At 51.5% G+C, this 27991-nt stretch overlaps 1 protein-coding gene and 1 long non-coding RNA gene across 10 annotated transcripts; both read left to right on the plus strand.

The window, feature by feature from the left end:
* The first annotated feature begins 223 nt into the window (after positions 1–223).
* NR4A2 (nuclear receptor subfamily 4 group A member 2) lies at positions 224–18260 on the plus strand. 8 transcript variants are annotated; one of them, XM_077883517.1, is made up of 9 exons: positions 9916–10062; positions 11718–11841; positions 12485–13350; positions 14138–14267; positions 14698–14861; positions 15753–15955; positions 16351–16367; positions 16472–16529; positions 16676–16970. In XM_077883517.1, exons 3-9 carry the CDS (start codon positions 12487–12489, stop codon positions 16761–16763), a joined length of 1524 nt encoding a protein of 507 aa, XP_077739643.1. In that variant the 5' UTR covers positions 9916–10062; positions 11718–11841; positions 12485–12486; the 3' UTR covers positions 16764–16970. The 8 variants fall into 8 exon arrangements, 7 of the variants coding, with proteins under 7 accessions (XP_077739638.1, XP_077739643.1, XP_077739641.1 ...); XM_077883512.1 differs by lacking the exon at positions 9916–10062 and adding an exon at positions 224–501 and having other exon boundaries at positions 16351–16529; positions 16676–18260; XR_013371885.1 differs by lacking the exon at positions 16351–16367 and having other exon boundaries at positions 16676–16754.
* Positions 18261–22850: 4590 nt separating this feature from the next.
* Positions 22851–27739, plus strand: LOC144304479 (uncharacterized). 2 transcript variants are annotated; one of them, XR_013371385.1, is made up of 4 exons: positions 22851–23001; positions 23501–23616; positions 26752–26861; positions 27548–27739. It is a non-coding gene; the product is annotated as an uncharacterized LOC144304479 (long non-coding RNA). The 2 variants fall into 2 exon arrangements; XR_013371384.1 differs by having other exon boundaries at positions 22851–23616.
* Positions 27740–27991: the final 252 nt, after the last annotated feature.

Raw genomic sequence — 27991 nt, forward strand, 5'->3', positions numbered from 1 at the left:
TGCTTGCCCCCGCGCCGCGCCCCGCGGTCCCTGGAAGGCCGCCCGAGCCGCCCGGCGGCGGGTTATTTATAGCGCGGGCTGCGCGCGTCACGGAGCCCGGCCCGGCTGACGGGGCCGCTGACGCGCTTGGCCGCGGGGCCGAGTCCGCGGGGCTGCGCGCCGGGCGCCGGCGACAATGGGCTCGTGTGTGTGCAGCTGCCGCCGCCGCTGGGGGTCGGGGGAGGGGGCGGGCGGCCGCTCCCTGCCCCCCGCCCGCCCGCCCCCGACCCTCCGGAAGGCGGCCGGCCTCTTCGGCCCCGGGCCGGGACCCCGCGCCCCCCACCAGCGGCTTCGACCTTTTTTGTTTTCCTTTGCTTCTCCCAGTAAGTGTCCGGGGCCCAGGCTCCCCGCCTCCTCCCTCCCGCCGCCCTCCCCCCGCCCCCAGCAGGACGGCCGCGGGCCTCTGCCGGCCGGGACGCGCCTGCCGGGATGCGGTGACCGAGGGGCCGGGAGCGCCTGCAGGTAACGTATCCGGGACCCGGAGCGGGGCCTGGGGGGGCGGGGTGGGGGTGGGGGTGGGGGCGCCGGGCCTCCCTCCCTGTGGGCCTCGCTGCCGCCGAGCCTCCGTCCCTGCCGCCGAGCCTCCCTCCCTGCCGCCGGGCCTCCCTCTCTTCCTCCCTCCCTCCCGGCCGCCGAGCCTCTCGCTCTCCCTCCCTCCCGGCAGCCGAGCCTCCCTCCCTTCCTCCCTCCCGGCCGCCGAGCCTCCCTCCCTCCCTCCCGGCCGCCGAGCCTCCTCCCTCCCTCCCTCCCGGCCGCCGAGCCTCCTCCCTCCCTCCCTCCGTGCCTCCCTCCCTCCCCGCCGGGCCCGGGCCTCCCGCGCAGGACGCCAGCGGGGCTGTAACGCCGGGAGCCGAGAGAAACTTCTGCTGACGGACTGGAGGAGGCTCCCCCGGACGCCGCGCGGAGAGAGGACCGCGCCCCCCCGCCGGCACGCCCCCCGCTGCGGAAGGAGGGGGCGGGCCGGCCTTTGGGGGCGTCCGGGGCGGCGGCGCCCGGCTCGGAGGGGCCCGTGTCCGCGGCGGGCGGCGGGGGCCGCTCGCTCCGGGGCCTCGCACGGGGCGGGGGACGTGCTGCGCCTTCCAGGAAACCGCGGTCGATCTGTGATGCGGTCGCGCTAATTGGGAGTTCAAAATTAAACTTTAATAAAGCATTTGTGTCGTGTCGTGTAATCGCGAAAGCTCCCCCCGCCCTGGCGGGTCGCCTGGGAGCCTCCAGTTCCTGGCGCTCAGCTAGGTGCCCCCCAAGAGCAGTGGCGGCGGCCGGCGGCGCAGCTGGATCTCCGAGAGCTGCAGATGTTGCTAATGGCAGCTTAAGCACGGATGGGCAGAGAGCAGACGGAAGGCAACACGTTGCCATATGGTTCCTTTAGCCTTTCACCTCCAGGGACATCAATCACGTATATTCTGGGAGGAACTTAATGACTCTCCGAACGGCAAAACGAATTACCTGGTACAATTTATATCCCTTGACCCGGTACGTTATAACAACAGGGAGCTAGCATCTCGCAGGTTCTGTGGTATAAATTGCGCTACGGAGCTACATTTCAAATTCTCTAACATCTACTTGTGGCGTGAGGGGCCCGTCAAGTCACGCTGGCTGTAAAATCTGGTTTCTGTATCGCCTTCCTCGTCCCCCTCCCACTTCCGAACCATACGAAGTTCAGAAAGTCCAGCAAAACTGTTGCCTTAGGAATTGCCAGTCAGCCAACCTGATAATACTAGTTGATGAGAGTGTGGAGAAATGGAAAACAGGATTTCCGATCCTAGTCACTTAAGGGTTAGTGATACTTAGGAACACCATACTTTAGGAATCCAGAAAGTTAAAGAACTCCTGCCGGAGATATGTGTGCTGTGAGTTGTTTCTGACTCCTAAACCTGTCAATTAACTATTTGAACTTCCTTTTTAAAACATAGACTTCGATTATTCTTCAACTTCAGAAAGTGACTTCTAGGAAACAGTCCTCGGAAATATGAAATAGAAGAAATACAAGGAGCCAAACAATTCTATACACAACCTCCCTTCCCCCCTACACAGTGTGTGTGTGTACTTGGATCATCTGTGTGGTGGTTTTTCTCCCCCAACATGTCAGTGACAGCATACTAAAGTCACTGTTTAGATCCTAGTGGAATGTTTCTGTAATATTTCACAGGTCTTATTTTAAATATCCTGGTGACTAATAAAATGGTTGATTGCCTCTAATTTCAGGTTATAAACAGGGTTGTCTCTTAGTGTATCCCTCCTTTTTCTTCCACTAACGCAGGGAGGCAACACTGGAAAACAAGAAATAAAGGTAAAAAAAAAAAAAGTAAATGACTTATGGAAACATTTTTTTTTTTTTTTACTTTTACCTATTAAGTAATATCTGAAAGCTAGGAACGTACTATCTTTTAAAATATTTTGCTTCCGGGAGCAGGTAAACCACGTTAATTCATGTGAACTGACAGACTAACAAAATATACAAGATAGACCTAGGCAATGGAAACAAGTACATATGTTCATTCACGTCACATTTCAGAAAGTTAACATTTCTGAAAGTTTTTCTGTACATCATGTCCTTTCAGAACCTTTTTGAAATTACAAGATAACATTTCTCCTTTTTTGGTCCCCTTTTGTAAAGGATGATAATGTGTTACCTAGTGCTTGGGTTAGTGCAATCATGTTGGTAATTATTATCAAATAATACAAGACCTTTTGTGTATTTATATAGCAGAAAATCTTATACAGAACACATTAAGATATGTATCTTAGTTATGGCAGCTGTTGCTGGGGGCTGGTTTTGGTAATCTTTTAATAGCTAAGCTTTTCTCTCTCATCGTAGTCAATGTGTTTTAACCCTGATCAGAAGTGAGCTTGTCAATGATGAGTCCATCTCCATGACTTCTGAATAGGCAGTGAGTGTGTCCTTTTCCTTTAATCAGCCACACAGAACTCTCCTTATAAAGCTGTTATTGTCATGAGCAGATATTGCAGCCTTTTGTCAGGCCCCGTGATTATTAACGTGTTCCTCCTTCAAAGCCAGGCCGAAAGTCCTGCTGTGCTTCATTTCAGAATTCAAGTCCATTAGTAAATAAAATCCTAAGCAGCACTATTTGCTTTTTCTCAAGTTATAACATTACACGTAGTTCATGAATGATTTCGGGCCCTTTTGTAGGCATAAGCTACGTATGTTTTTGGTATACATATACAGTAATAAAAACAAGATATGTATCTTGCATCATGACTTATTTTAAACGAAGATTTGATGGATGTCCATTGTTACTCTAAATGAGGTGGCTGGCTGCCAAGGCGATCCCTATAGCTGGAAAGTACTAGCATTGTTATTGTCTACCAGGGAATCACTCTCTATTTTTTTGAGCTCTCAACTTCACCTCCCTCTTTCAATATTGCCCTTCCATATTGCTAATCTGAGAATTAGCTTGAAAATGAAAACTTTTGAAAATGTGTTTGTATTGCCAAGAAGATTTTCACCACTGTTTCTGGTTGCCTGCTGGTTTACAGCCTTTATCTTGAGCTGGCATGTTTATTTTAACTGCAAATGAAGAAATCCTCCTAGGACAGGGTATCTTCCCCGTGTTCTATGTAATTTTAATTGTGATGTAATCCTAGCTGCTTTCTTATTTTTTACTCATGAATGTACTTTAGAATATGTAAGATAGGCCAGATTTATGTGTTTCTCCTGGTAACACGGGACAAGTTATGGATAGGCATTAGGCCTCTAATAGAACTCTGCATTCAAGTGAGTGGGGGTGGGGAGGAGAGCCATCAGCAAAGAGTATATAGTCCCACTGCACTGGCCCTGTTTGCTTTTCAAATAATTTAAAATCTACATTGCTGCATTGGAAACTTGTTTCTCTCTTTTATAGTGTTTCATTTTTAAAAAATTCTTTTAAAACTGTCAATCTGTAAATATTTAACCAGCCAAGCAGGAAACAGTCTTTTATTCTCAGCTATATGCAGCTTTGTTTTTATCTGGGTTAGTGTGAGTGCCATGTAAATACCACATAAAAATTTGACTTGGTTTTCCTTACTTTGACTGAAGATTGACAGGGGCTTCTTTAATTAATCTTGTTCTCTTTCATGTTCTGTATTCAGATATTGAAATACAGTATTTTTATACATTTATAAGATTGTGTTTGCATTTATTTAATTTATGTTTCTTTTTTTAAAGCATGTAGCCTTGAATGTTTGTTCTACTTTTTTTTTTTTTTCTTCACATCATTACTCTGGTACTGCTTGATGTAACTTGATTAGCTCCCTCCCCAGTCATGATTGGTAATTAAAATAGGCATTAAAATTAGTCACTTAGCAATTTTGCTGTTCAATTGGCAATTAAATTACTTAATTGCAATTAAAGTCCTAATTTTAATTGGCAAAATGATAGATGTAGATTTAAGATAATATGTATAAATACTTTAATAAGTGTCTATATAAGGATTACTTAATTACTCAACTTCAAGTTTATGCTGTTAACTTTAGAACTTTTAAGTGAGCAATGAAATTTATATTACATCTATTCAAAGGATATGGTAATTAGATTTATTACTTATCACTATAAGGGTCCTTGCTATAAGTTACTTTTGTAGTGTTAAAATTGTAGGCTTGATAATTGCAGAATTATGATGAGGAAAAGGGCATATATGTCTTTGTCATAATATATCAGTACAGGATCTTCATTCTTTATGAAATCCAGAGGTTCCTATCCACCAGTTAGTCAGGAAAAAATCAAAAGTGGTTATTTTGTCATTAAAGGTAGAACAAAAACCAGCCAGTTGTGATATAAATACAAAGACTATGGCAAAGTGTATGTATTTTATCTAGTTAAAATGCTATATAATACTGTGATAGTTACTAATGTTATTGGCTACTTTTAGAGTTTCAAGTGTCCATGATATTTTCTTAGCAGGTAGCAACTCATTTTCAGAATTTTTAAAAAGTCCTCTATATAATGTAATGACCCTCATGTTTCCTGAAATTAGCAATGAAATCTGAAACCAAAATTACCCTCCCTTGTTTAATCAAAAAGAATTCTTATACAGAAAATATTGGTGGTGGCCAGAGGCTGGAAGAGAGGAGAATGGACAGTTATTGTTTAATGGGTGTAGAGTTTCAGTTTTACAAGATGAGTTATGGAGATGGATAGTGGTGATGGGTACACAACAATGTGTATGTATTTACCATCACTGAGCAGCACACTTAAAAGTGGTTAAGGTGGTAAATTTTATGTTATCTATATTTTACCACACACACACAAGAAGATATTAAGTGGTTAGTAAAAAGCAAGAATGTTTAGGAGATGGTTACTGAAGAGTCAAGCATTAGAGAAAAGATGGAGGATTTTTATTATGCAAAATACTTTTTGAGTGGCATGAGGCTTTACCATATGTTCAGTTTTATAATTTTAATTTGCAAGTAGATGCTTCTAGAAAAAAAGAGTGCTGTTTTCTTCTGCACATCTTTACACATTTCTAGAACTGAGTTCTGAATTGAAGTAAGAAATAATTTTGCATTTAATGTTTTTTTTGGTAAAAAAAAAATGTGCTGAATAGAACTGAGTAAAAAGCCACAACTACCCAAAATGTGAATATCAGGTAAGCAGTTGACATGTTCTGTAAGCATTTTATAGGAAAGGAACAAATGGTTGGTTGATTAGTATCCTATTAATGCAAATGAAATGGTAAAAGGAAAAAACAAAAACTTTTAATATTGAAAAATGATGTTGTAGTTCCATAACTGATTTTTTTTCCGAAGTGAAAATTTCTCTCCTCTATCTCTTATGTAAAATTTCCTGCTGAATGGCAACAAATACCATGAATGCAAATTTGTCCAAATAGAACTTGAAATATATATCTCATTTTAATGTTTAAGATAGTTTCCGTTAGGTAATTTTCTTATGAAATATCTTAAAGTTATCTCAACTCCTGGAATATATAACAGATATATCTATTCACTATATCTGAATTGGAAGGGCTACTGTGAGTTCATTTTGGGAGAATCGTGAACGAAATCCCTAAAGACCCGTTTCCCATGCATTAAGATAGAAAATCCTATGGGATTACATCCATGTTTGCTTTCTAAATTATACCAAAAGCTCAGTTTTATTAAGTATAATCTGTCTAGCCATGCATAAAATAAAATACTTTGGTTTAGATGTGAGTGTATGTATTATTTATGTTGATTTTTTATAAAAATGTTTTTCTATGTATGTGTCAATATATTCTGCTTAATATTGGCTAATCTAAAAGATAATATAGTAGCACGACTTGTCTAAATGCTTTTTGGAGGTCATCTATTAATATATATTGATAGAATTAATATTTTTGTCACTTAGTTGGTTTCAAAAGAAGGAGCACTTTATATATAAGGCCAATTTTTACTCCTATCTATTTTAACTTCTTAAAATAGACCTTCATTGGGAATAACTTTACACATTTATACATGGCAATAATTTAAAGTTGCATCCTGAGTCTGGACCCTGAAAAAACTACTGCTGTCATTTTAATTGAGTTATAGTTTATAGTCAAGAATCTATGTTTAAAAGAATCTTGAAAGGCTGCAGTCATATAAATACAAAAGTTCAGTTTCTTTTAGCCTAAAGATTCATTTTAACACTTTCTACAAGGTTGTTCAAGTCTACATTTTGATTCCATTATATGTGTAATTAAACCTCTGTGCACAAAAGCATTCTCTTATGTACTAGCAAATATACCCACAGGAATCCTCTTCTAAACTATAATTTATTTAAACATGTAATCATAGGATTTTAAAACATGCTTTCATTTTTCCAAACTATATGCCAATTTGAGCTACTTGGTGATAAAATGAGAGATTTTATTACTATTTTGACCCCCCCCCCCCCCCGCTGTGACCTAACAGTGAGTTAAACATGGGCAGGAGGAAAAAAAAGAAAATCTATTGTGAACCTAATTTCATGTGTTCAACTGTTTCCCCTTTTAAGAAAAATAGAAAAGAATAAAAGATTTGTAGTTATTTATGAATTCCAGCACAGTTTGAATATTTGGGCCTGCAGCTTGCTCTCCTAGGGTTTGGCCCAAGTAGTAAATAGCTAGCTGGTGAGTGAGTGAGTGAGTGAGTGTGTGTGTGTGTGTGTGTGTGTGTGTGATCCTCCGGAACGCTGTGGAGTCAGGCCCCCTACTGACAGGATCAGTCAATTACAGACATTGGCGGTTCTACAGAGACTTCGTTCCAGCACAATCTGGTGGGGACACAGGAGTTTGGAGTTTTAAGCGGGGTCTTTTTTTTTTTTTTTTTTTTTTTTTTTTTTTTTTTACACTTTCTGATGCTTGTGTTGCATCCTTCCCACCCGAGCACATCCGAGCCCTACCAAAAATGCTAGCCCAGGAAATAGCTTATCCAGTAGTTGGCTTATGAGTCCTGCATCCAGAGTGTCTTCCCAAGAAATAACTTCCCAGGAACCAGAATAGGAATTCGATGAAGAGCGAGAACTCACTCGCTCTTGCAAGTTGTAGGATGCAAGGGGGAAAGTCCCCCTTTTTCTCTTTCTAATGTCGTATCTAAATTCTCCATTTCCAGTTACTAATCATTATAACAGCTGCTGTGAAAACTGCCTGAGCCTTGGGTGCACGAAGACTTGGGCGGCGGTTAAGCCCGACGCCACAGGTTGCTGTTGTAGACGAGCGCACCACCCTGCAAGGCTGCCTTCCTCCGGGCCCCCCCGGCGCCCCCAGACCGCGCTCCCGCTCCCAGGGGAGCTCTCCGGCCGTCCGCAGGCTCACCCCGCGCGGACGCCGGGGGTTCGAGGCTCACACGGGAGGAGGAGCCCTCGCGGAGGGAAGGCATCCACTTGGCTGTGCGTCTGGGCACGGAGGGTGATGGATACGGCCTCGAAGTTCTCCCGGCCCCGGCTTTCCTAGGAGTATATTAAAAAATAATAAGCGCCGCCCCGGCGGGGCTGGGCCCGAGTTTCCGAGGGCCCGAAAATAGCTGCGGGAGCCGGGCCGCCCGCCGGGATCAAGGCGCGCTCCTGCCGGCAGCGCCCGCTCCCTCGCGGAAGGGAAGGCAGCCGGGCGGCCGCCGCCTGCAGCCGCTGCTATTTTGGGCCGAGCCCCGCGGGTGCGTCAATGCCTGCGCCCCTGCGTCACCGCCACCCCCACCCCTTCCCTTCTCCCCGGTCTCCAAACTCTCACTTTTTCCCTTTCGTTCGCGTGGAATCGCTCCTGCCCACGGGGCGCTGACGCTACCGGGCCCCTGCTAATAGGCTATTCCTCGCCCCCCCGCTCCCCCTACTCACACCCTCACTCGCGCAGCCCCCCCCGCGCACACGCGCACACACGCGCACACACACACTCGCACACACACTTCCTGGTTTTATTTGCACTCGGGCCGCTGGGGCACCGCCGAGCCGCGGAGGCGGCGGCGGCAGGCGCCACATCTGGGGGAAACTTAAGGTGGCCGCGCAGTCCCCGGAGGCTGCGGCGCGGAGGAGCCCGGGCCCCGCAGCCGGGACAGCAGCGCCGGGCGGCGGGCGGAGCTGGGGCGCCCAGCGGAGCCGAGCGGGCCGGAGGGCGGCGGGCGCCCGGCGCCCCTGGCCCATCCCGGGAGCGGCAGGATTGGGGGCGGGAGTCGCCCAGGGGTTCCCGCGGCCTGGAAGCGCCCGCCTCCGACCGCGCCTCGGGACCGGGTCTGGGAGGCCGCCGTGCCGGGGCCGGGGCAGGGGGGGTCGCCCTCGGGCCAGGCGGCGCGCGCCTCAGCCTGGCGGGCGCTCCCGCGGCGCGCCGGGTCCCTCTCCTGGGAGGGCTGGCACACAACTTCACGCTCGTGCAGCGACCCCCCTGCGCCTTCTCCCCACGTTTTGTGTCTCCCTCTTGGCTCTGAGGCTTCGAAAGCGCTGTGCTTCGGAGGAGGGCTGTTCCTTCTCTAGCCCGTGTTAGGGTAGTGTCGGCGGGCGCCGGCAGCCCCAAGGACTGAGGGTTGCCCCGCGGCGAGGTTAGAGCACCTTTCTGCGGAAGGCGCACCTGTTGCCTGCTGCCTGGCTGTAGTGTCCGCGACCGGAGCGTGGGCGGCGGCGCGCTCTGACTTTTGGGAGCCCTGACAGGCTGCCGGCCCCCTGCCCCCTGCCCCCTTCCACGCACCGCGTCCTCCCCTGCACGTGGGCGCTGCAAGGGAAGAAGGGAGCCTTGCACATGGCCCCACGCCCCTTCCACCTGGGGCTGTGCGTGTGCGTGAGGGAGGCAGCGGGGGGACACACACCGGGAGGTGCCAAGGCCAAGCCGGAGGCCGCGCGCGGCAGGGGCAGGAAAGGGGTTCCGCGTCGGGCTAGGGAGATCCCGGCCTGGCCGCCTGAGCCCCGGAGCTCCTCGGGCGTGGGACATCGGTCCGCGCTCCCGCCAATGGGGGTGACACTTGCGAGAGGGTGAGGTTAGGACACCGCCGGGCACGTCCGGCCCCTCGCCCGTCCAGGTGCTGGCCACCTGGCCCCTGCCGGCGGTCCCTGCCGCGCGGGCTTTTGTGGCTCCCTCCCCCACGTGCGGGCGGCCGGGTGGGTGGGGGAAGGCGAGGTGACAAGTCGCGGCCGCCCGGGCCCGAGGGCAGAGGTCGCACCTCTTTCGGAAAAAAAAAAAAAAGAGAGAGAGAGAAAGAAAGAAAGAAAGAAAAAAACCCCAAGCTGGCGACCAAGGTGAACCCAGAACGGTTCCCACCTTAAAATCTGCCCTGCTCGTGACGTCAGGTCGGAAATATACCAAAGCGAGCGGCGGCCAGGAGTCCGGGGAGCGCGGCGGCGCGGCGATTGGGCGGCGGGCGGCTGACGCGCGCTGACGCGCGGGGACTTTAGGTGCATGTTGGCAGCGGCGGCGCGAGCCACATAAACAAAGGCACATTGGCGGCCAGGGCCAGTCCGCCCGCGGCCGCGCTCGCTCGCCGTCCCGCTCCGCCGCTGCCCGCCGCTGGGGACCTGCGCTGCCGCCCGCCGCCCCGGCCCGGCCCCGGCGCGAGCGCCTCCCGGGCGGAGTTGGAGGAACGAGGAGAGGCGCGGAGAACTCCTGAGTGAGTAGGTGCGGCGCGCCGCTCCGGCCCTTCCTGCCTCGGCGCCGCGCTCCTCCCTCGCCCCCACGTGCGTGGCGCGGGCGCTCCGGCGGCGGGCGCGGGGCGCGGGGCGCGGGGCGCGGGGGCGCGCGGCCGCCGCGGTCGTGGGTCCGGGCGCCGCCGCCGTGGCCCCGGGGCGCGGGCTCCCCGGGCTCCCCGCGGCGGGCGGACGCGGCCGGCGCCGCCGACCGGCGCGCGGGGCCCGAGCCCCAAGTTTTCTCTTAGGGCGGACTGGATTGCGACCACGGGTCCGAGGGGGGGCGCGGGCGCGGCCCGCACGGGGCCGGGGGGAGGTTCCTCAGTGTACGTGTTGCTCGGGGACTGTGCCCCGGAGGCCGGCCGCCGCGCCGGGGTTGCCCGGGCACCACTGAATGAGGGGCGGCGCTGCCGTCGCCGGAGCGTCCTGTTACTAAGTTGCCTGAAATTTCTGGTTTTGACACATGCCGGGCTTGGGTATGTGCGTACGTCAGAGACACAGACACAGAGACAGAGGCAGAGCGAGACAGAGTAGAGCAGCCCTGAAGCCTGAAGCCGCCAGGTTGCCCGGAGGCCGAGGTCCGGCACAGGCAAACCTCCTAAGGGCTGTGGTCGTCCTGGGTCTCCTCTCCCTCTACTTTTTCTGATTAGCCTTCCTCCCCGGGAAGCAAGAGGACGGGGAGGGGAGGGGAACAGACGGGGTGGAGGTCTGGCTTTCTTTTTCATTAGTGCTGAGATTGTCTGTGCTCTAGAATGTCTTCCAAGTGGAAACATCTGAAAATTCCTAGGGCGCAGGAATGCCTGGCTCTGGCAAGTAGGCAGACTGTGGCAGGCGGGATAGGCAAGGTGTTCGCTGGGCTTCCTGTGTCGGGAAGCGCCTCCAGCCTTGCTGCCAATACCGGATAGCAGGGCTTCTCTGCCTCTGCAACTGACCTAAGGTGCTCCTGGAAGAGTAGGGTCTCCTCTTCCCACCCCTTGGCCATCAAAGATGTTGAAAGGCAAGTTTCCCTGGAGAAGTGAATGGCAATTCACCTGTATCCTCAATCCCAGGGTTCTGTCAAAGCCACTTAGGAAATCCAGATGCTTCCACTCAGATTGCCTCCGGGGCTGCCCAGGCCTTGCTGACATTCTGTAACGCGTCGGGGTGGAGGGAGAGATGGGGTTTTCATATTATGCTTTTGACTTCTACTTTCTTTACCCCTCCCCAAAGAAAAGCTAGCTTCACCACAGAGAAATTTAAGATTCCAATGCTATATTTTATTTGACTCTAGTTTATTCTTGTTTGAGTCTGAATGAAACTCAAATGGAAACGACACTACCCCCAGCCCTATCTCCACCCCCACCCCAGCCCCCCCCATCTTAGCAAAGGGTCCAGTTTATTACATCATAAGTCATAAATAAGTACTCCTTCAGAACCCTCTGTCTGCAAGGATTTACACAGTGCAACGGGGGGCATTCCGCGTTGTTTACAGTCCTCTCTCACACACTCCTTGTAACTGCTGAGTTTGGTAAAGGCTACACACCAATTTCCAAGGAAACAATCAAGGAGGGCAGAGAAGGGCTTGCCTGGGGACTCTACAGATGCCCGGCTGAATCTGTCGGGGAAAGTCACCCTGAAGCTTCCTGTGTCTGTATTTCAGGGAGGAGATCCGACAGGCTGGACTCCCCATTGCTTTTCTAAAAATCTTGGAAACTTTGTCCTTCGTTGAATTACGACACTGTCCACCTTTAATTTCCTCGAAAACGCCTGTAATTCGGCTGAAGGTTAGTGCAACTTCATTTCTTTCTTTCCCTCCTCCGAGTTCCCTGAACGTCAAGACACAGGGCAATGCGATCTTCCTCAGCAAACTCTGTAACTTAAGGTTTTCCCGGGCCAACGTCTTCAGGGAACAACATTCTTCTCATTGTGCAATTCAACCTCATTTCTAGAATGAGCTTGCTGCACCCGAGCTTCAGAGGAAAGGCTCCTCTGAGCGGGACCATCCGTGTGAGGGGCTGAAGGGGAGGCGTCTGAAATACCCGGGAACAGAGACCCTCCCTCGATGGCCTTCTGGCTCTGGCTCTTCCCGGGGGGCCAGCCCCCCGGGGCCAGCCTCCCCAGGCCAGCCTCCCTGGACCAGCCTCCCGGGGCCAGCCTCCCTGGCCAGCCTCCCCGGGCCAGCGTCCCTCGGGCCAGCCTCCCGGGGCCAGCCTCCCCAGGCCAGCCTCCCCGGGTCAGCCTCCCGGGGCCAGCGTCCCCAGGGCCGCAGTGTCTTGCTCCGCAGCACTCGCGCTCTGCACCCTTCCTCTCGCGGCCCCAGGCTCCCTGACCGCCGCGGGCTGCCGGTGTAGCTCCAGGTGTACCCGAGCCCGGGAGAAAGTGTTCGGTTGACCAGGCTGAGTGTGTATCACCCTGTTTCATTTCCAGCCATGCCTTGTGTTCAGGCGCAGTATGGGTCCTCGCCTCAAGGAGCCAGCCCCGCGTCTCAGAGCTACAGTTACCACTCTTCGGGAGAATACAGCTCCGATTTCTTAACTCCAGAGTTTGTCAAGTTTAGCATGGACCTCACCAACACTGAAATCACTGCCACCACTTCTCTCCCCAGCTTCAGTACCTTTATGGACAACTACAGCACAGGCTACGACGTCAAGCCACCTTGCTTGTACCAAATGCCCCTGTCCGGACAGCAGTCCTCCATTAAGGTAGAAGACATTCAGATGCACAACTACCAGCAACACAGCCACCTGCCCCCCCAGTCCGAGGAGATGATGCCGCACTCCGGGTCGGTTTACTACAAGCCCTCCTCGCCCCCGACGCCCACCACCCCGGGCTTCCAAGTGCAGCACAGCCCCATGTGGGACGACCCAGGCTCTCTCCACAACTTCCATCAGAACTACGTGGCCACCACGCACATGATCGAGCAGAGGAAAACGCCCGTCTCCCGCCTCTCCCTCTTCTCATTTAAGCAATCGCCCCCCGGCACCCCTGTGTCTAGCTGCCAGATGCGCTTCGACGGGCCCCTGCACGTCCCCATGAACCCGGAGCAGGCGGGCAGCCACCACGTGGTGGACGGGCAGACCTTCGCGGTGCCCAACCCCATCCGGAAGCCCGCATCCATGGGCTTCCCCGGCCTGCAGATCGGCCACGCGTCGCAGCTGCTGGACACGCAGGTGCCCTCGCCGCCGTCGCGGGGCTCCCCCTCCAACGAGGGGCTCTGCGCCGTGTGCGGCGACAACGCGGCCTGCCAGCACTACGGCGTGCGCACCTGTGAGGGCTGCAAAGGTTTTTTTAAGGTGAGCGAGGACGGGGGCGGGGGAGGCAGGTAGGGGCCCCCTAGTGCCGGGAGCCTCGGAGCGCGCGCTCCGCCGGGTGCCGGCCGCCCAGCCCCCGCTCCACCAGCGGCCGGGTCAGCCCAGGCTGCCCTGCGGGCGCCCACCGCCCGGGGCGGAGGCCTCTGGGTACCGGAGGAAGGGAAGGAGCGAGACCCGGAGACCTGGGGTCGCGTCGCCCCTGCGCGCAGCCGACCCCGGCAGGCCCCAGCCCCAAGTTGCAGGAGCCGGAGTAGGAAGAGGGTCATTTGCATGTGCTGGGAGCTGTCTTCTCTGTTCAGATTGAAATTGGTTAGGACAGAGAACCGTGTCTGAGCTAACCAAGTGGAACAGAATTCCCTATGGTCAAATTAAGTGATCTCTTTATTTCGCCATCCTGATTGAATAATCTTATCATTTTAAATAGAGAAGGTCTCCAAGGAATGTAAATAATATGAATGCCCACGGATTTGTATTTACTGAGCGTCTCCTTCTCCTTCTCTTGGCATATAAAACACAGCAAGGAGCGGCAAGGTTAGCTCAAATGTTAACGCTATCAATTTTCTCCTGTTAAATGCCCTGGGGGAGGAAAACGAAAAGAAAGAAAAGGAAAAGGAAAAGGAAAAAAAAATAAAAGGAGTTGTGTGTATGTGTTTGTTTGTGGGGAGGGAGTGTAGATCGCAGCCTTTCAGAAATTGTTCCTGGATTCCCTCCCTGGGTTGTTGGATTTTCAAAAGAAAAAAAAATCGGTCTATGTTGTCTCCTTTTGCAGCGCACGGTACAAAAAAACGCAAAATACGTGTGTTTAGCAAATAAAAACTGCCCAGTGGACAAGCGGCGCCGGAATCGCTGTCAGTACTGCCGGTTTCAGAAGTGCCTGGCTGTTGGGATGGTCAAAGAAGGTAGGTCGGGCCGAGCAGCCCACTTCGCGGGAGCCCCCTGCTCCTAGCCCAGTCCCATTTTCCGCCTCCCAGAGCCGGGGGCCGGCGGGGTTATCCTCGGGTGCCCCCCTTCCGCGCCCGGCCTCCCTGCCCGGCAGCCGCCTGCTTGCGCATCCTGCCCTGGGGAAAGCAGCCAGGCCCTTCTCGCCGTCAACTATACGACCCATCTGGAAGAAGACATGAAACAACCCCACATTTTTTTTCTTTTCTTTATTTTTTTCTTTTCTTTCTTTCTTTTTATTAATGTTTATCGTCAGTAAAGGCTTTACAAGCAGTGGGACCCTGCGCGCCGGCCGGGTGCCCGGGGCTGCGGCCTTACCCCTGGGAGGGGCCGAGGCGGCAGCTGGGTCCCGCTAGGGGGAGCGACGCTAACCTATTTATGCCTTTGCAGTGGTTCGCACGGACAGTTTAAAAGGCCGGAGAGGTCGTTTGCCCTCGAAACCGAAGAGCCCACAGGAGCCCTCTCCCCCCTCGCCCCCGGTGAGTCTGATCAGTGCCCTCGTCAGGGCCCATGTCGACTCCAACCCGGCTATGACCAGCCTGGACTATTCCAGGGTAAGAAGCTGGCGGCGGTAGCATGTGGACAAACCCACGGCCGGGCAGGACCCCTTCCCACACCCTTCACTAACCCCCAGACTCAAGCAAGGCTGTGGCTTTACATCTCTGGGCAGAGCCGCAGGAGACAGAGCGACAAACAAACCATGTTGCTGGGAGTGTAGACACCGGGGCAGACAGAGGAAGGGCGGACAGGCCACAGTGATCACCTCTCTGGGAGCCCTCCTTCTCACTGCCATCGTGCACACATATACTCATGCACTAATGCCTCTCATGCCCAAACCAGAGGCTGTGCAAAAATGCTCCCCACTTGCGTTTTATCCCCAGCCTTCCATAGAGATGCTTTAATCCTCATCCTCTGTGGCACTGTCTGGGCGGGGGGGGGGGATGCCCGCTTAGGGGTCGGGGAAGGGAAAAAGAAAGGTATGAGGAATGGCTGTGGCATGGGGAATCAAGTGGTCAGGTTCCTTTTTTACCCCAGCTGTGAGAAATGTGTGGGCTTTAATTGGAGGAAGTGTGTCGGGCAAACCTAGAAGCCACTGCAATTTTATTAAGATTTGCAAAGGGCGTCTCTGCTCGAGACCCACTCTGGGACTGGCATGAATACTAACGTGTCAATTGTTTTGTGGAGATAAGAGTGAACGTTTCCCAGGGCTGGATGGCACTGTATTTAGTCTGTATGGAAATGGTAATTTACATATTTAAAGCAGCGACCTCATAGCACCATCCCTAATTGAATTAATTGCCCCGGAACATCTAATTTCCTTACTGGTCAGAGAGAGGTTTAATTGTTATAAAAACCTGGCTCCCCTACTAGAAGCGGGGTTAGCAATTTCACGGGTTATATATTTTAGAGAACCTCATTAAGTGCTTTTTAAAATGAAATTCCAGTTCCAGGCGAACCCTGACTATCAGATGAGTGGAGATGACACCCAGCATATCCAGCAGTTCTATGATCTCCTGACTGGCTCCATGGAGATCATCAGGGGCTGGGCTGAGAAGATCCCGGGCTTCGCTGACCTGCCCAAAGCCGACCAAGACTTGCTTTTTGAATCAGCTTTCTTAGAACTGTTTGTGCTTCGATTAGCGTACAGGTAATGGAGGAGGCAATCCAGGGAGGCTGGGGGAAAGGAGGAAGAGAGGGATCAAGAAGGAGAAGAAAGAAGAAAGGGGAAATAAAAGGGGGAAAGAGAAAAGGACAGAACAGGAAAATGAAAGAGGGAAAGAAGAAGGAAAGGATAGTAGACAAAAGGAAGAGAAGGGAAGGAGCGAGCCCAGAAGCCTTGGATGAATGGAATGGAAGTGGGATAGGGGGCGTTCTTCATTGTTATGAAATTAAACCCTTTCAAGGTCTACTGGTCTACATTTTATTAACTCTTCCGTAATTAGGTACCTCTTAAATCCCTCATTTATTGCTCTTCAAGTAATTAGTTGTTTAGCTTTTCTCTCTCTCTTTTTCTCCCCTCTCTCTCTTTGGTATTAATTGCAGGTCCAACCCAGTGGAGGGTAAACTCATCTTTTGCAATGGGGTGGTCTTGCACAGGTTGCAATGCGTTCGTGGCTTTGGGGAATGGATTGATTCCATTGTTGAATTCTCCTCCAACTTGCAGAATATGAACATCGACATTTCTGCCTTCTCCTGCATTGCTGCCCTGGCTATGGTCACAGGTCAGTACCTCAAGTGCAGGGCATTTCTCCAAAACTGCCCAGCAGGATTTGTCCCGGTTTTCCCTTGCCACTGATCCTCCCTGGTCCTGCCAGCTAGCTAACTGCTTTGTGTGTTCCTCTTTTGTTTCTGATTGTGTTTCCTGCAGAGAGACACGGGCTCAAGGAACCCAAGAGAGTGGAAGAACTGCAAAACAAGATTGTAAATTGTCTCAAAGATCATGTGACTTTCAATAATGGGGGGTTGAACCGCCCCAACTATTTGTCCAAACTGTTGGGGAAGCTCCCAGAACTCCGTACTCTTTGCACACAGGGGCTACAGCGCATTTTCTACCTGAAACTAGAAGACTTGGTACCACCGCCAGCAATAATTGACAAACTTTTCCTGGACACTTTACCTTTCTAAGACCTCCTCCCGTGCACTTCAAAGGAACTGCAAAGAAATCTAAAACTATCCAGAGGGGCAAGTCACAAGGCAGAGATATCCCCTTGAGCTGCCTCAGCTCTAGCCGGCCCCCACCCCATCCATAAAACCCCAGTCCCCTGATCCCTAAAGAAAAAACAAAACAAAACAAAACAACAAAAACTGTTGCTATTTCCTAACCTGCAGGCAGAACCTGAAAGGGCATTTGGCTCCGGGGCATCCTGGATTTAGAACACGGACTACACACAGTGCAGTGGTATAAACTTTTTATTATCAGTTTAAAAATCAGTTTATTGTTCAGAAGAAATATTCCTAATGTATGATGGGAAATGTTTGGCCATGTTTGGTTGTTGCAGTTAAGACAAATGTAACACACACACACACACACACACACTCACACATTGTTTGGGGACCCACAAGTATTGCCCTTTAAAAGACTTCAAAGTTTTCTGCTGTAAAGAAAGCTGTAATATATAGTAAAACTAAATGTTGCGTGGGTGGCATGAGTTGAAGAAGGGAAAGGCTTGTAAATTTACCCAATGCAGTTTGGCTTTTTAAATTATTTTGTGCCTATTTATGAATACATATTACAAATTCTAAAAGATAAGTGTGTTTGCAAAAAAAAAAAAAGAAAAAAGAAAAAAAGAACTACACAAAAAAGGGACAAGCATGTTGATTCTAGGTTGAAAATGTTATAGGCACTTGCTATTTCAGTAATGTCTATATTATATAAATAGTATTTCAGACACTATGTAGTCTGTTAGATTTTATAAAGATTGGTAGTTATCTGAGCTTAAACATTTTCTCAATTGTAAAATAGGTGGGCACAAGTATTACACATCAGAAAATCCTGACAAAAGGGACACATAGTGTTTGTAACACCGTCCAACATTCCTTGTTTGTAAGTGTTGTATGTACCGTTGATGTTGATAAAAGAAAGTTTATATCTTGATTATTTTGTTGTCTAAAGCTAAACAAAACTTGCATGCAGCAGCTTTTGACTGTTTCCAGAGTGCTTATAATATACATAACTCCCTGGAAATTACTGAGCACTTTGAATTTTTTTTGTTTTTTTTAATGTCTAAATTGTCAGTTAATATATTATTTTATGTTTGAGTAAGAATTTTAATATTGCCATATTCTGTAGTATTTTTCTTTGTATATTTCCAGTATGGCACATGATATGAGTCACTGCCTTTTTTTCTATGGTGTATGACAGTTAGAGACGCTGATTTTTTTTTCTGATAAATTCTTTCTTTGAGAAAGACAATTTTAATGTTTACAACAATAAACTATGTAAATGAACAGAATTTTGTCTTTTTTTTCTGGGTCAGGAAAAACATGATGACTAAACAGCAATATACAATACAGCTGGAGATTGATTTAGGATAGGTCATTTATTCATTTGAGTTTCAAACTGACAGCCTAGATCTATTCTAGCAAAAGAACCTGGAGAATTGAACTAATTATCCAGAAAACCCAGTACATTTTTCCTCCATCAGAAGTTTTGAGGGTGGCAACCTGCCTTTATCAGAATCAATTGAGAATACCTTAACTCTTTCGTTAACTTTGCTCTTAAGTGCAGCTTTCCGAAGAGAGGTTCAGGAGACCAGAGATGGCTTTTGAACTTTTGCAAAGTCTCTGAAGTCCTGTCAAGTTTTTATCTTGCAGAATGTTTAGGGAGTATCTTTTTAAGACTCAGGAAGTTAACATGGATTTGAAGCGTGTTGTACATTATCTCTGATTTTTCCAATTCCTCTACTTATTGCTGTTGTAAAGCGTCTTGAAAGAAGGGCCAAGCATTTTGTGCCCTCTGGGCTTTGGGTCAGTGGTCTTGGCACACAGCAGAACTCAGTAGGGGCATTTCTTACAGCTTTTTGTTGTCCTCCTTCACTGGAGAGTGATGAGGTACACTTGACACTTTTAGCATCATGTTTTTAAAGTTTTTCAGGTAAATCATAAAATATTTCATTTGTCAGATTCTGGGTCTAGTACAAGTGAGTTAATCCACAGCCTCTAGGATTCCAGGCAGCATCAACCTTTAGCAAAGGAGCAAGCGGTGCTGCGGCCGCGGCTCAGCCCCGGGCCCTGGGCAGTCGGGGTCCTGCCTGCTTAGCTTCAGGCCCGCGGGGCCTGCGGGGCGCAGGGTGGGCACCGTCTTCCTCGCCGGCCCTGGCCGCTTACGGAGGCCAGCGGGTCGCTGAAACTTAGAGACGTATTGTTTTTAAACCCAAAGTTAGAAATTGCCGGTGAACTGCCACGAGAGTTCTTAGGTTGTTCTTTTTTACTTTGCTTCCCTCCCCCCCCTCCTGTTTTTATGGGGAGAAAAGAGAGAAGGCAGGTTCCGTGATAACTGAAGCTCATTTTAAACAGGTGGGTTTCTCCGCAGGTATCTCCGGGGGCAAACGCGGGTGGTCACAGAAAGGATTAGATAGTGAGCGAAGCATCCAATTTCCTGCCTTTCTTGAAAAGATGGGACTTGCCATTTCCTTTTCTTTTCGCAACTTCCAGCGCAACCAAAGCCTCCCGCTAATAAGCCGAGAAAGGTCTTCAGAGAGGCCGGTGTCTGCGGAGCGCCCGGCGGTCCCCGGTGCTGAGGCCCCGAGGCAGCCACTCGGTCCCCGACAGTCGAACCCAGAAACCGCCTCTCCCGCGGGTCCCCCCTGAGGAGGCTGCGCACCCCGAGGCCGTGGCGCTAGGTAGTGCGCCTCCCGGGTCCGGGTCCCGGTCCGCGTCCGGGTCCGGGGGGGGCGGGGGGCGCAGGGCACCGGCTCCCGCACGCTCGGCGGGGGTCTCCAAGGGCCCGGAGCCGGCGCCTCCCGGGCTTCGCGGGTGCGGGTCACCCCGCCGCGATCCCGCGCCCCCCGGCCCCCCTCCCCCCAGCTGCGGACCCAGCCCGCGGGGCCACCGACGCGCTGCACCGCGGAGCCCGGACGCCGCGCGGGGCTTCCCCAGGAGGACGCGGGGGCTGCAGGGGAGGCGCCGTCCCGGTCCCCGTCCCGGTCCCCGTCCCCGTCCTCCCCCCGTGGGTCCCGCGCCCCCGGGGGCAGCTGCCGAGCCCGGCACCCCGCGCTCCGCGCCGGAAGGGCCCGTTTTGGGTCTGGGCGCGCGGGCGCCTTGCGGGGCGGCTCCTGGCGGGCGGGTGCGGCGCTCTGGGCGCTGGGCCCCGCCGGGGGGGGGCGGGCGGGGGTCGTCCTGGGGCCCAAGGAGCTACGCCTGAGCCCCGAGGGCGGCAGCGCCCGGCGGCCGCGGCGGCCCCGCCCCCGGCGTGGTTCCTTCGGGTGCGGCGCTGCGGCCCGAGGCAGCTGGCGCCCCCGCCCCGAGCGCCCCTCACGTCTCACGGGACAGGCCCGCCGGGAAGCTGCTCTCGCCGCGCAAGGACGTCACCCGAGGGCTCCATTTCACTTCGCCTTGGGCCCTGGGGCTCGCCGCTGTGGGGGCGTCTGCGCCAGCGGGAGCCCGGCCTGGGCGTGCGGGCTGGCGGCCCACGGACGGGCCCGCGGGAGGGACCGGACCTCCCCGTGCGCTCCCGCCGCGGCAAGGCCGAGCCCCCGCCCCCGGCCCCTTCGGTCCCCCCCAGCCCCGCACGCGCCTCCCTTCCCGGTGCGCAGCGCGGAGGGGGCGGCGGGGCGCGCGGGCCGGGGTCTCCCGCCGGGTGTCCCGGGCCTCGCCTCCCGGGCCCGACCCCGGCCCCCGCCCCCCGACAGCGTCCCGCAGGGCGCGCGCGGCCCGGAGCACGTCGCGTACTGAGGCTTTCAAAACTTCCTTCGTGGTGTTTCGGGGCCGCGCGGAGGCCGGGGCCGAGCAGCTCCCTCCGAGGCCCCCGGAGCCCCCCCCGCCCCCCGGGAACAGGAACCGTCACTCGGGGGCGCGCCCCGGGTTTCGCAGCGCCCCACTCCCCGCGCCCGGGGCCCCACGCGGAGGCCGGGGTGGGGTCCGGGCAGCTGCCGCCCAGGCCTGCGCGGGTCGCTCAGCCTCGGGAAGGGGCGCCCCCGCGGCCGCGGAGCTTGGGGCCGGCTCGGCCCGGGCCGCACGGAGGGCGCAGCGCCGCCGGCAGGTTCCCGCGCGGGGCTCGGGCCGGGCCGCTCCCGCCCGCCGACCGCACGGCCGAGCGGGCAACGCCAAGCAGCACACCGTGCTGTAGTGATTCGTTTTTAATAGTGAAATAGACACAAACATCCGCCTTTTTCATTCCTACTTTTAAGTTTCTCTAGAAACCCTCCTGGGACCCCGCGTGTCCGCGTCCCGGGGAGTGAGGCCGCTGCGTGTCCCTCCCGAGCGCGGCGGGGGCGGCCGCGGGGCCCGCAGGCTCCTTCCTCCCACGGGAACCGGCGCGTTCTCCGGGCGAGTCCGGCCGGGCTCGGGGCGCCGCGGGCGGGGGCGCGGGCGGGGGCGCGGGCGGGGGCGGGGGCGCGGGGTCCCGGGGCGCCGGCAGCGGCGGGAGGGCCGCGGGGAGCGAGGCTGCGGCCGCCGACTGCCCCGCGCTGGCCCCGCAGGCCCCGTCGCGGACGGCGAGGCCCGGGACCGCGGCAGGCCCGGGGAGGGGGACGCAGGGGCCGCCGCTGCCCCTGCGCTCTGGGGCGGCCGGACACGGTGCCGAGGGAGCCGCGCTCGCCGGGGTCCCCGTCGGTCCCCCGCCCCCGCCGCCCCGGGCTTTCCCGGCGGCTGCGGCCGCGTCGCCTCGGGCCGGGGACCCGGCGGGTGCGGCGGGGCGCGAGCAGGAGCGCGAGCAGGAGCAGGAGCACGAGCACGAGCGGCCGCGCGCCCGGCTCTCCCCGCACCCGCCCGTCGGGGGCCGCGCGGCTGGCGGGGCGTCGGTCCACACCGCGGGGCAGCACGGAAGCGCGCGGCGGAGGCGCGTCCACACCGCAGGCAGAGCCGCCCGGGGTCTGTCCGCACAGCCGCGCCCCGCGCGTGCCCCGCACGTGTGCGCTCCCCGCCGGGCGCTGGAGCCGGCCCTGAGCCCCCGGCCCTGGCCCCGCGCGGTCTGCGGGCGCGCTCGGCGGCCTGGACGGGGCGCCCGACCGGGACCGACCGGGACCGACCGGGCCCTCGGACAGACTGACCCCCCCTTCCTTCTCCCCCTCGTTAATCTCTCTCACCCCTACGTCTTTGTATTCCTATCCACACTTGGGCCTGGAGACCCTAGGGTTTCCCGGGCCGTGCCCCTGCTTGGTGGCCGCGGGGCCCGGGTGCCCGCAGCAGCTTCCGCGGGCCAGACAGGGTGGCCGCAGGCCGCAGCGCGCGTGACGCCCCGAGGGGCTGCGGGGGGCCTGCACTGGCCCGGACTTTCCGCCTCTGGAAGCTTGCGTGTGTGTGTGTGTGTGTGTGTGTGTGTGTGTGTGTGTGCACGGTCTCCCAAGGAACTGGGCTTTTAAAAGGGCGCGGAGGTAGACAGCGAGGGGAGGCTCTTGCTCGGGGGCTGCAAGTAGGCCAGTGTTTTTCAAACTGCGGGTCCCAACCCACTAAATGGTTTGTAAAATCAATATAATGGATTGTGATCAGAGTTTTCTTCCAAAGAAATAAAAGAATAACAATAGAAATCATGAGTGCTTTGCACAGAGTATGAAAAGCTTCTCTTGTTTGCTGAGACTTCTCTCGTCTGCGATATAAAATGTACTTATGTGCGTGAGTCTTGGAAAGTTTGGGAGCCTCTGCTGGTGGACCAGATGTGCCGGAAGTGAAGGGGAGGACAGGCCTGTACTGAGATGCTGATAAGGGGAGTTGAGCAACGTGGTGCTGGTTTTGATCAGTCCTCTCTCTCCTGTATTTTTTTTTTTTTTTTTTGCCCCCGAAGTCCTCACTGCCCCCTCACACCGCAGTGGGATTCCACACCTCTGCGGCCCCCTGCCTGTTACGTGCTTGGAACCCTGCTGGGCATTATGAGTAAGGGCCAAGGAACAAGCCCGTAGAGCCACCCCCTGTTCCTTTCCCTCAGCAACCTGGAGCCTGGGAAGAGAGTGAACAGTGAAGGTCACTGGGGAAGCTTCACAGAAGGGAGGGGAGTCAACGCCACGTTGTCTGCCGGTTACATGCCAGGCTGTCCCATTTGTATGCTATTGCCCAGCACATGGAAAGGAGCAGAAGCTTTTGAGGGAAATAAAGATGGGGTGGATAAAGATAATGAACCAGACCGTGGGTGCTCAGCTGAGTGGGGACTGAGGAGATGGAAGAGGAGGGGGAGACTCGAGTTATTTAACCAGAGTGTCAGAGTCGTAGGCAAATAGAGATGGGAAGGAGAGGACCAAAGTGCCCTAGAAATAGGGGATTCTGGGCACCAACAGTAACGTGGATGAGCTTAAAGGAAAATGAGGAGATAAAGGAGATCAAATAAAAAGGGTGCAGAAGGGATACTGGGGGGGGGTACAAGGGTGTGTCTGTGATGAAAGTTGGATGTGGAGGGGATAATACAGAGTTATGTAAAGAGAGGGTGGCTGCTTTAGGTGTGGGAAGCCACGGACCCCACAGAAGTTTCAAGTTTTGTCACAAAGGAATTAAAAAGAGCAAAACGATTTTCAAGAAAGGTGCCTCTCCTGTCATTCCTTTCTAGCTGGAGGGATTGGAAAGCAGGTTTGTTTCCCTAAGGAGTGCTACGATTTTCAAGCAGGGAGATGTGGGCTTCCTTCCAAGAGTTGGACCAATAGGAAAGGCCGAGCCAGGTGGCAGGTGAGGCCAACCTTGCATGGTTTCAGAGGTTCCTCCGACACAGTTATTCTACCTACCATCTGTGGCAAGGCTGGATCTCCTCTCGCGTCATGCTCTCAGCTCCAACCTATGACATTCCTATTATTACTTCCATTTTACAAATGAGGAGATGAGGCTCAAAGGTATTGTTGAGTATCTTGGCCGGTCAGTACATGGGATAGCTGGAATTTGAACTCAGAACCGAGACACACAATTCCAACTGCCTTCGGCCCAGAGGGACTGGGTCTCTTCCACAGGGATTCTGCCGAGTTGAAGAGGTTGCTTCAGGTGTGTTCAGACTTCCAGGGGGGACCATTGACGTGAAATGGTAGTGAGCACAGGGATGATAGTATATCGCTCTAGTCTTCCCTTCTCTTCCATGGGATTATTTTGATTGCTTTTCCTCGTTAGTACACGAAGGAGTTCTGAGTTGCTTGCTTTGCTGCCCAAGAAAAGATTGGGAATGATTGCTGCATGTGCTTATGTCACCAAGGAAGTGATATTAAAGGTAGTAAAGAGTAAAAATGTTTTTCCTCCCCAAGCTGTTTGCATTTCCTTACATTAATCATTTGATCTTTAGCCAGCTTCTACATTTTCTATCAGGAAAACCAAACTGCACATCAGTAAGTTCACTTTAGTCCCAGCCCTGAGCACACCGCTTTGTAAAAACTGGCTGAGCGTGAGCCATTTACTCTTTCTTCTCTTTCTCTATTTGTGGTCTACGGGGTGTTTAACTGTTATTAACATTTTCTTAAAGCTACTCTCTAGTCTGCCAAATGGTAGAGTAGATTTTACTTAGAGTGTCAAGCAGAGAGTAATATTTCTTCAGAAGACTATCTGCATCTAGCTTGGTGTGGTCAAAGGGTTGCACAGATAGTCTTATTATATTACAAAATTTATTGGAATATACACAGTTGACAAACAAACTATGGTGGATTTAGGTCAGCTGTTTGCTTATATGATAGATTTTGTTCGTCTTTGACATTTAATTTAAGCCTCGCTTATCTGAGGGCCGGGAATAGGATAAGTATGTTCTGCATGCGTTATGCTTCTTGTTTTATAAAACTGACTTGTCTGCAGCTATCCGGAAATAATTCATAACCAGTGACTTAAGGACAAGGAAGCCTTGTGACATGTTCTGAAAGCGCCTTTTTGAGATGAAGTTCTGAAAAGTTGAATTATGGAGACCCTAAGAGGGGTTTTTATTTTGGGGAATGAAGATAGCTACATTTGTTTTCTTGATCTTTTGCTTAATTATCCTCCCTGCATACTGAATTGATACAGCTGAAACCAAGCTTCCAGAAATCCATAATGAATCCATTCGATGCTAAGAATCTGTGTTGTGTGTAATTGCCCTGCTCTCAGCGGCGGTGGGCAGGATGTGCATGGGCCACATGTATGGAAACGACATCAAAAACATTTGACACATTAGTGACTTATTTTTCATATATCGGAGAAAAAAGTCTGCTGCTGTAAAATCTGCACTTGCAGATGTGTTAGCCCTAAATAACCTTTAAAATTGGTCGTGGTGTGGTGGGAGATGTTGGTATTCATGAGTGTTTTGACATGTTTGACATTTTATGTATGGTGTACTGCTCTGTCTGTCTTGCATTTTTTTCCCCAATAGTGCATGTTTTGTTACTAAAATGCAGCTTTTGGTGTTTATATTTGGGATCTATAAATCTGCTTTTTGGATAAATGATTCGTTGTTATTTATGTAAATGACGTGTTAATGAATTAGGCTATTACTGCTTTTCATGTTATGGCCATAAAAAGAGGGCTGTGTGTGGAAGAGATAATCTGATTTTTTACTTTTTATTATTTCTTTTCTTTTTAAAAAGATTTTATTCATTTATTTGACAGAGAGCACAAGCAGACAGACAGGCAGAGACAGAGGGAAAGGGAGGGGGAGAAGCAGGCCCCCCGCTGAGCGGAGAGCCTCATGCAGGGCTGGATGTGGGGCTGGATCCCAGAACCCTGGGGTCATGACCTGAGCCAAAGGCAGACGTTCAACCGGCTGAGCCACCCACCCAGGCACCTCTGATTTTTACTTTTTAAAGAAAACATGTATTTGATACACGTGAGATACCTTACATTTGCTATAGTCCTGGATTAACAAGTAAGGAAAAGCAATTCTGTGGAATGATTACGTGCTCAGAAGCCAAGGAATTTGTGTACCAAAATCTGGTGTGATGAATAGAGGTTTTGAAACCAGTCTAAGTAGTATTTGGAATTGTCCTCTATTCATTTATTTCTGGGAGGGTCCCTAGGAGGGAATTGCCACTTACACTGAGAAATCCAGGTGGCCCCGACGAAAGTATATTATAAGGAAACACATACCTACATCAGAGATTCAGCAGCCTTCTCTGACTAAAACACGGATTTGGCAGAGTGGTTGTCTTCCCTTTGTACCATATTCTATGTTATTTCTCCAGGTAGAACTGGGTAAGTGAGTACACAAGGTTCAGCTAATCTCTGGTGAGGCATTTTTCAAACCTAGGAGTAGCACGTTACTAAAAGAAATACTGTTTGTGGTTTGAGTTTTGGAAAATACAACAAGTTTTGCCGCCTCTTTTTTGCCTTGCGTGATAAACATGGTGCTACACCAAGTCTATCCTAGTGTCTGCTCAGATTATAAGGATGGATTTAGCTGCGAGTCTTAGCATTCAGAATGTTACTCATTGCCTTTCCCCTCTTTAAAACTGATGTTGCTAATAATGTGGCTTCCCTTTAAATGTTATTTTCTTTAAGACTGTAACTGACTCTAAGGCTTTGACATTTTTTTGTCCTAGATATTTCTCCTGTTCTTAATCTCCACCTGTTGTCACATGCCAGGACGGCACTCTACCTCCAGGTGGAAGGACAAAGGGGCAATTTTCTCTGTCTGGGGTGTCAGGACTGCTTTTCCTCTGGAGTGGAAGTTTTCTGTGCACTTTTCCTTTGTACCCTTTTCCTGGGGACTCACACTTCACCTCCATGACACACACAGCAAATGTGGCCTGGGGCTTGTAAGAATACCGCAAGTTTACTTTCCGCCAGCAGATGTATTGAATGTTGCATCTTGCAATTTACATGGTGTCACCAACCTGCACAGACTCTTGACTCGTATCTTCCCAGTTTCTCTTCTTGACTAACAGAGCCTTAGGACTTTTACATCCCTTTGAGGATCTTCCCGAGCGAAATTTCATTCATAAACTACAAAACAACAGAAAAGTCTAACATCGAAGGTGCGATGCTGGTTTTTAAAAAATATATTATTTTACTTTGTAGAGCAATGTGAATGATTATAGTCTGATGCTAACAAGCTTGTGAATCTCATTTCCCAAGTTATGAGTTAGGAAAAAATGTGAGGCTTTTCTTGAATGTGCAGTGTTTTGTATGCTGAACATTGCTTTCATCAAAATATGTACTGTTGATTCATTCATTACATTTCTTGTATGTACTTAACTGGAAAGCAAGAGAAAGAAAATCAAGTGCTTGTCTTTTCTTGAGTTAATTTCCCTTAACATGTATTCAAAATAAGCATTCCAATGTAGAATAATATAAAATAGTTATGGAATTTGATGATTATAGGAAAGTTGGTGTGGGTGAGAAATGCATCATTCATTAGATTGCAAGCAGCAATGGATGATAGAGAATAGGCAAGGTACTATAAACAGGAAGCTGTAAATAAGCATTTTTTTCCTTTCTGTAACTAGAATACAAATACTTGCATTATGTAGACATATTCATAAATTTAGATGATAACTTAGTGAAACAGGACCATAAACATGAAACCTAGGCATATTATTAAATGTGTATGATTTTGCAATGAACGCTTATTATTTTTAAAAGTCTATGTTCCTATGGCTTTCACTTAGAGAATTCAATCTCCCAGTACTGTGAATAGTCTAATCATTTTTTTTCCCTCCAGCTAATAACAGTAACTTCCAAAATTGAGGACTGAACCACAGCAGTCAAACTTAACAACCCTTTGATCAAATTACAAAACTGGTGACTAAAAGGAACATGAAACCTGTGATCCAGTTTTGCAAAATCTTATTTGAAATCTTATTCAGATTAACACGAACAGTGTCACATGTGCTGAAAATGGAAAGACCGTAAATAAAACAAACTGTTATCTAACAATAAGCTGACTGGTGTTGTGTGATTCGATGGGGGTGCTGTTATAAGGTTTTTATTTAACCTTGTTACTAACAATCCTTATGATGGCAAACATTGTATTAATCACTCTCACAAATGGTCGTGAATGGAGAACTTGGTGAGACTGGAAAAATACAGTGGCACAAAGAGAGGTCAGGCATACAGGGTGAAAATAAAGCGCTTCTAAGCTGAAAAAGATGAAAGCAAATATATC

This window comes from Canis aureus, chromosome 34, assembly GCF_053574225.1.
Source record: "Canis aureus isolate CA01 chromosome 34, VMU_Caureus_v.1.0, whole genome shotgun sequence".
NCBI classification, from domain to species: Eukaryota; Metazoa; Chordata; class Mammalia; order Carnivora; family Canidae; genus Canis; species Canis aureus.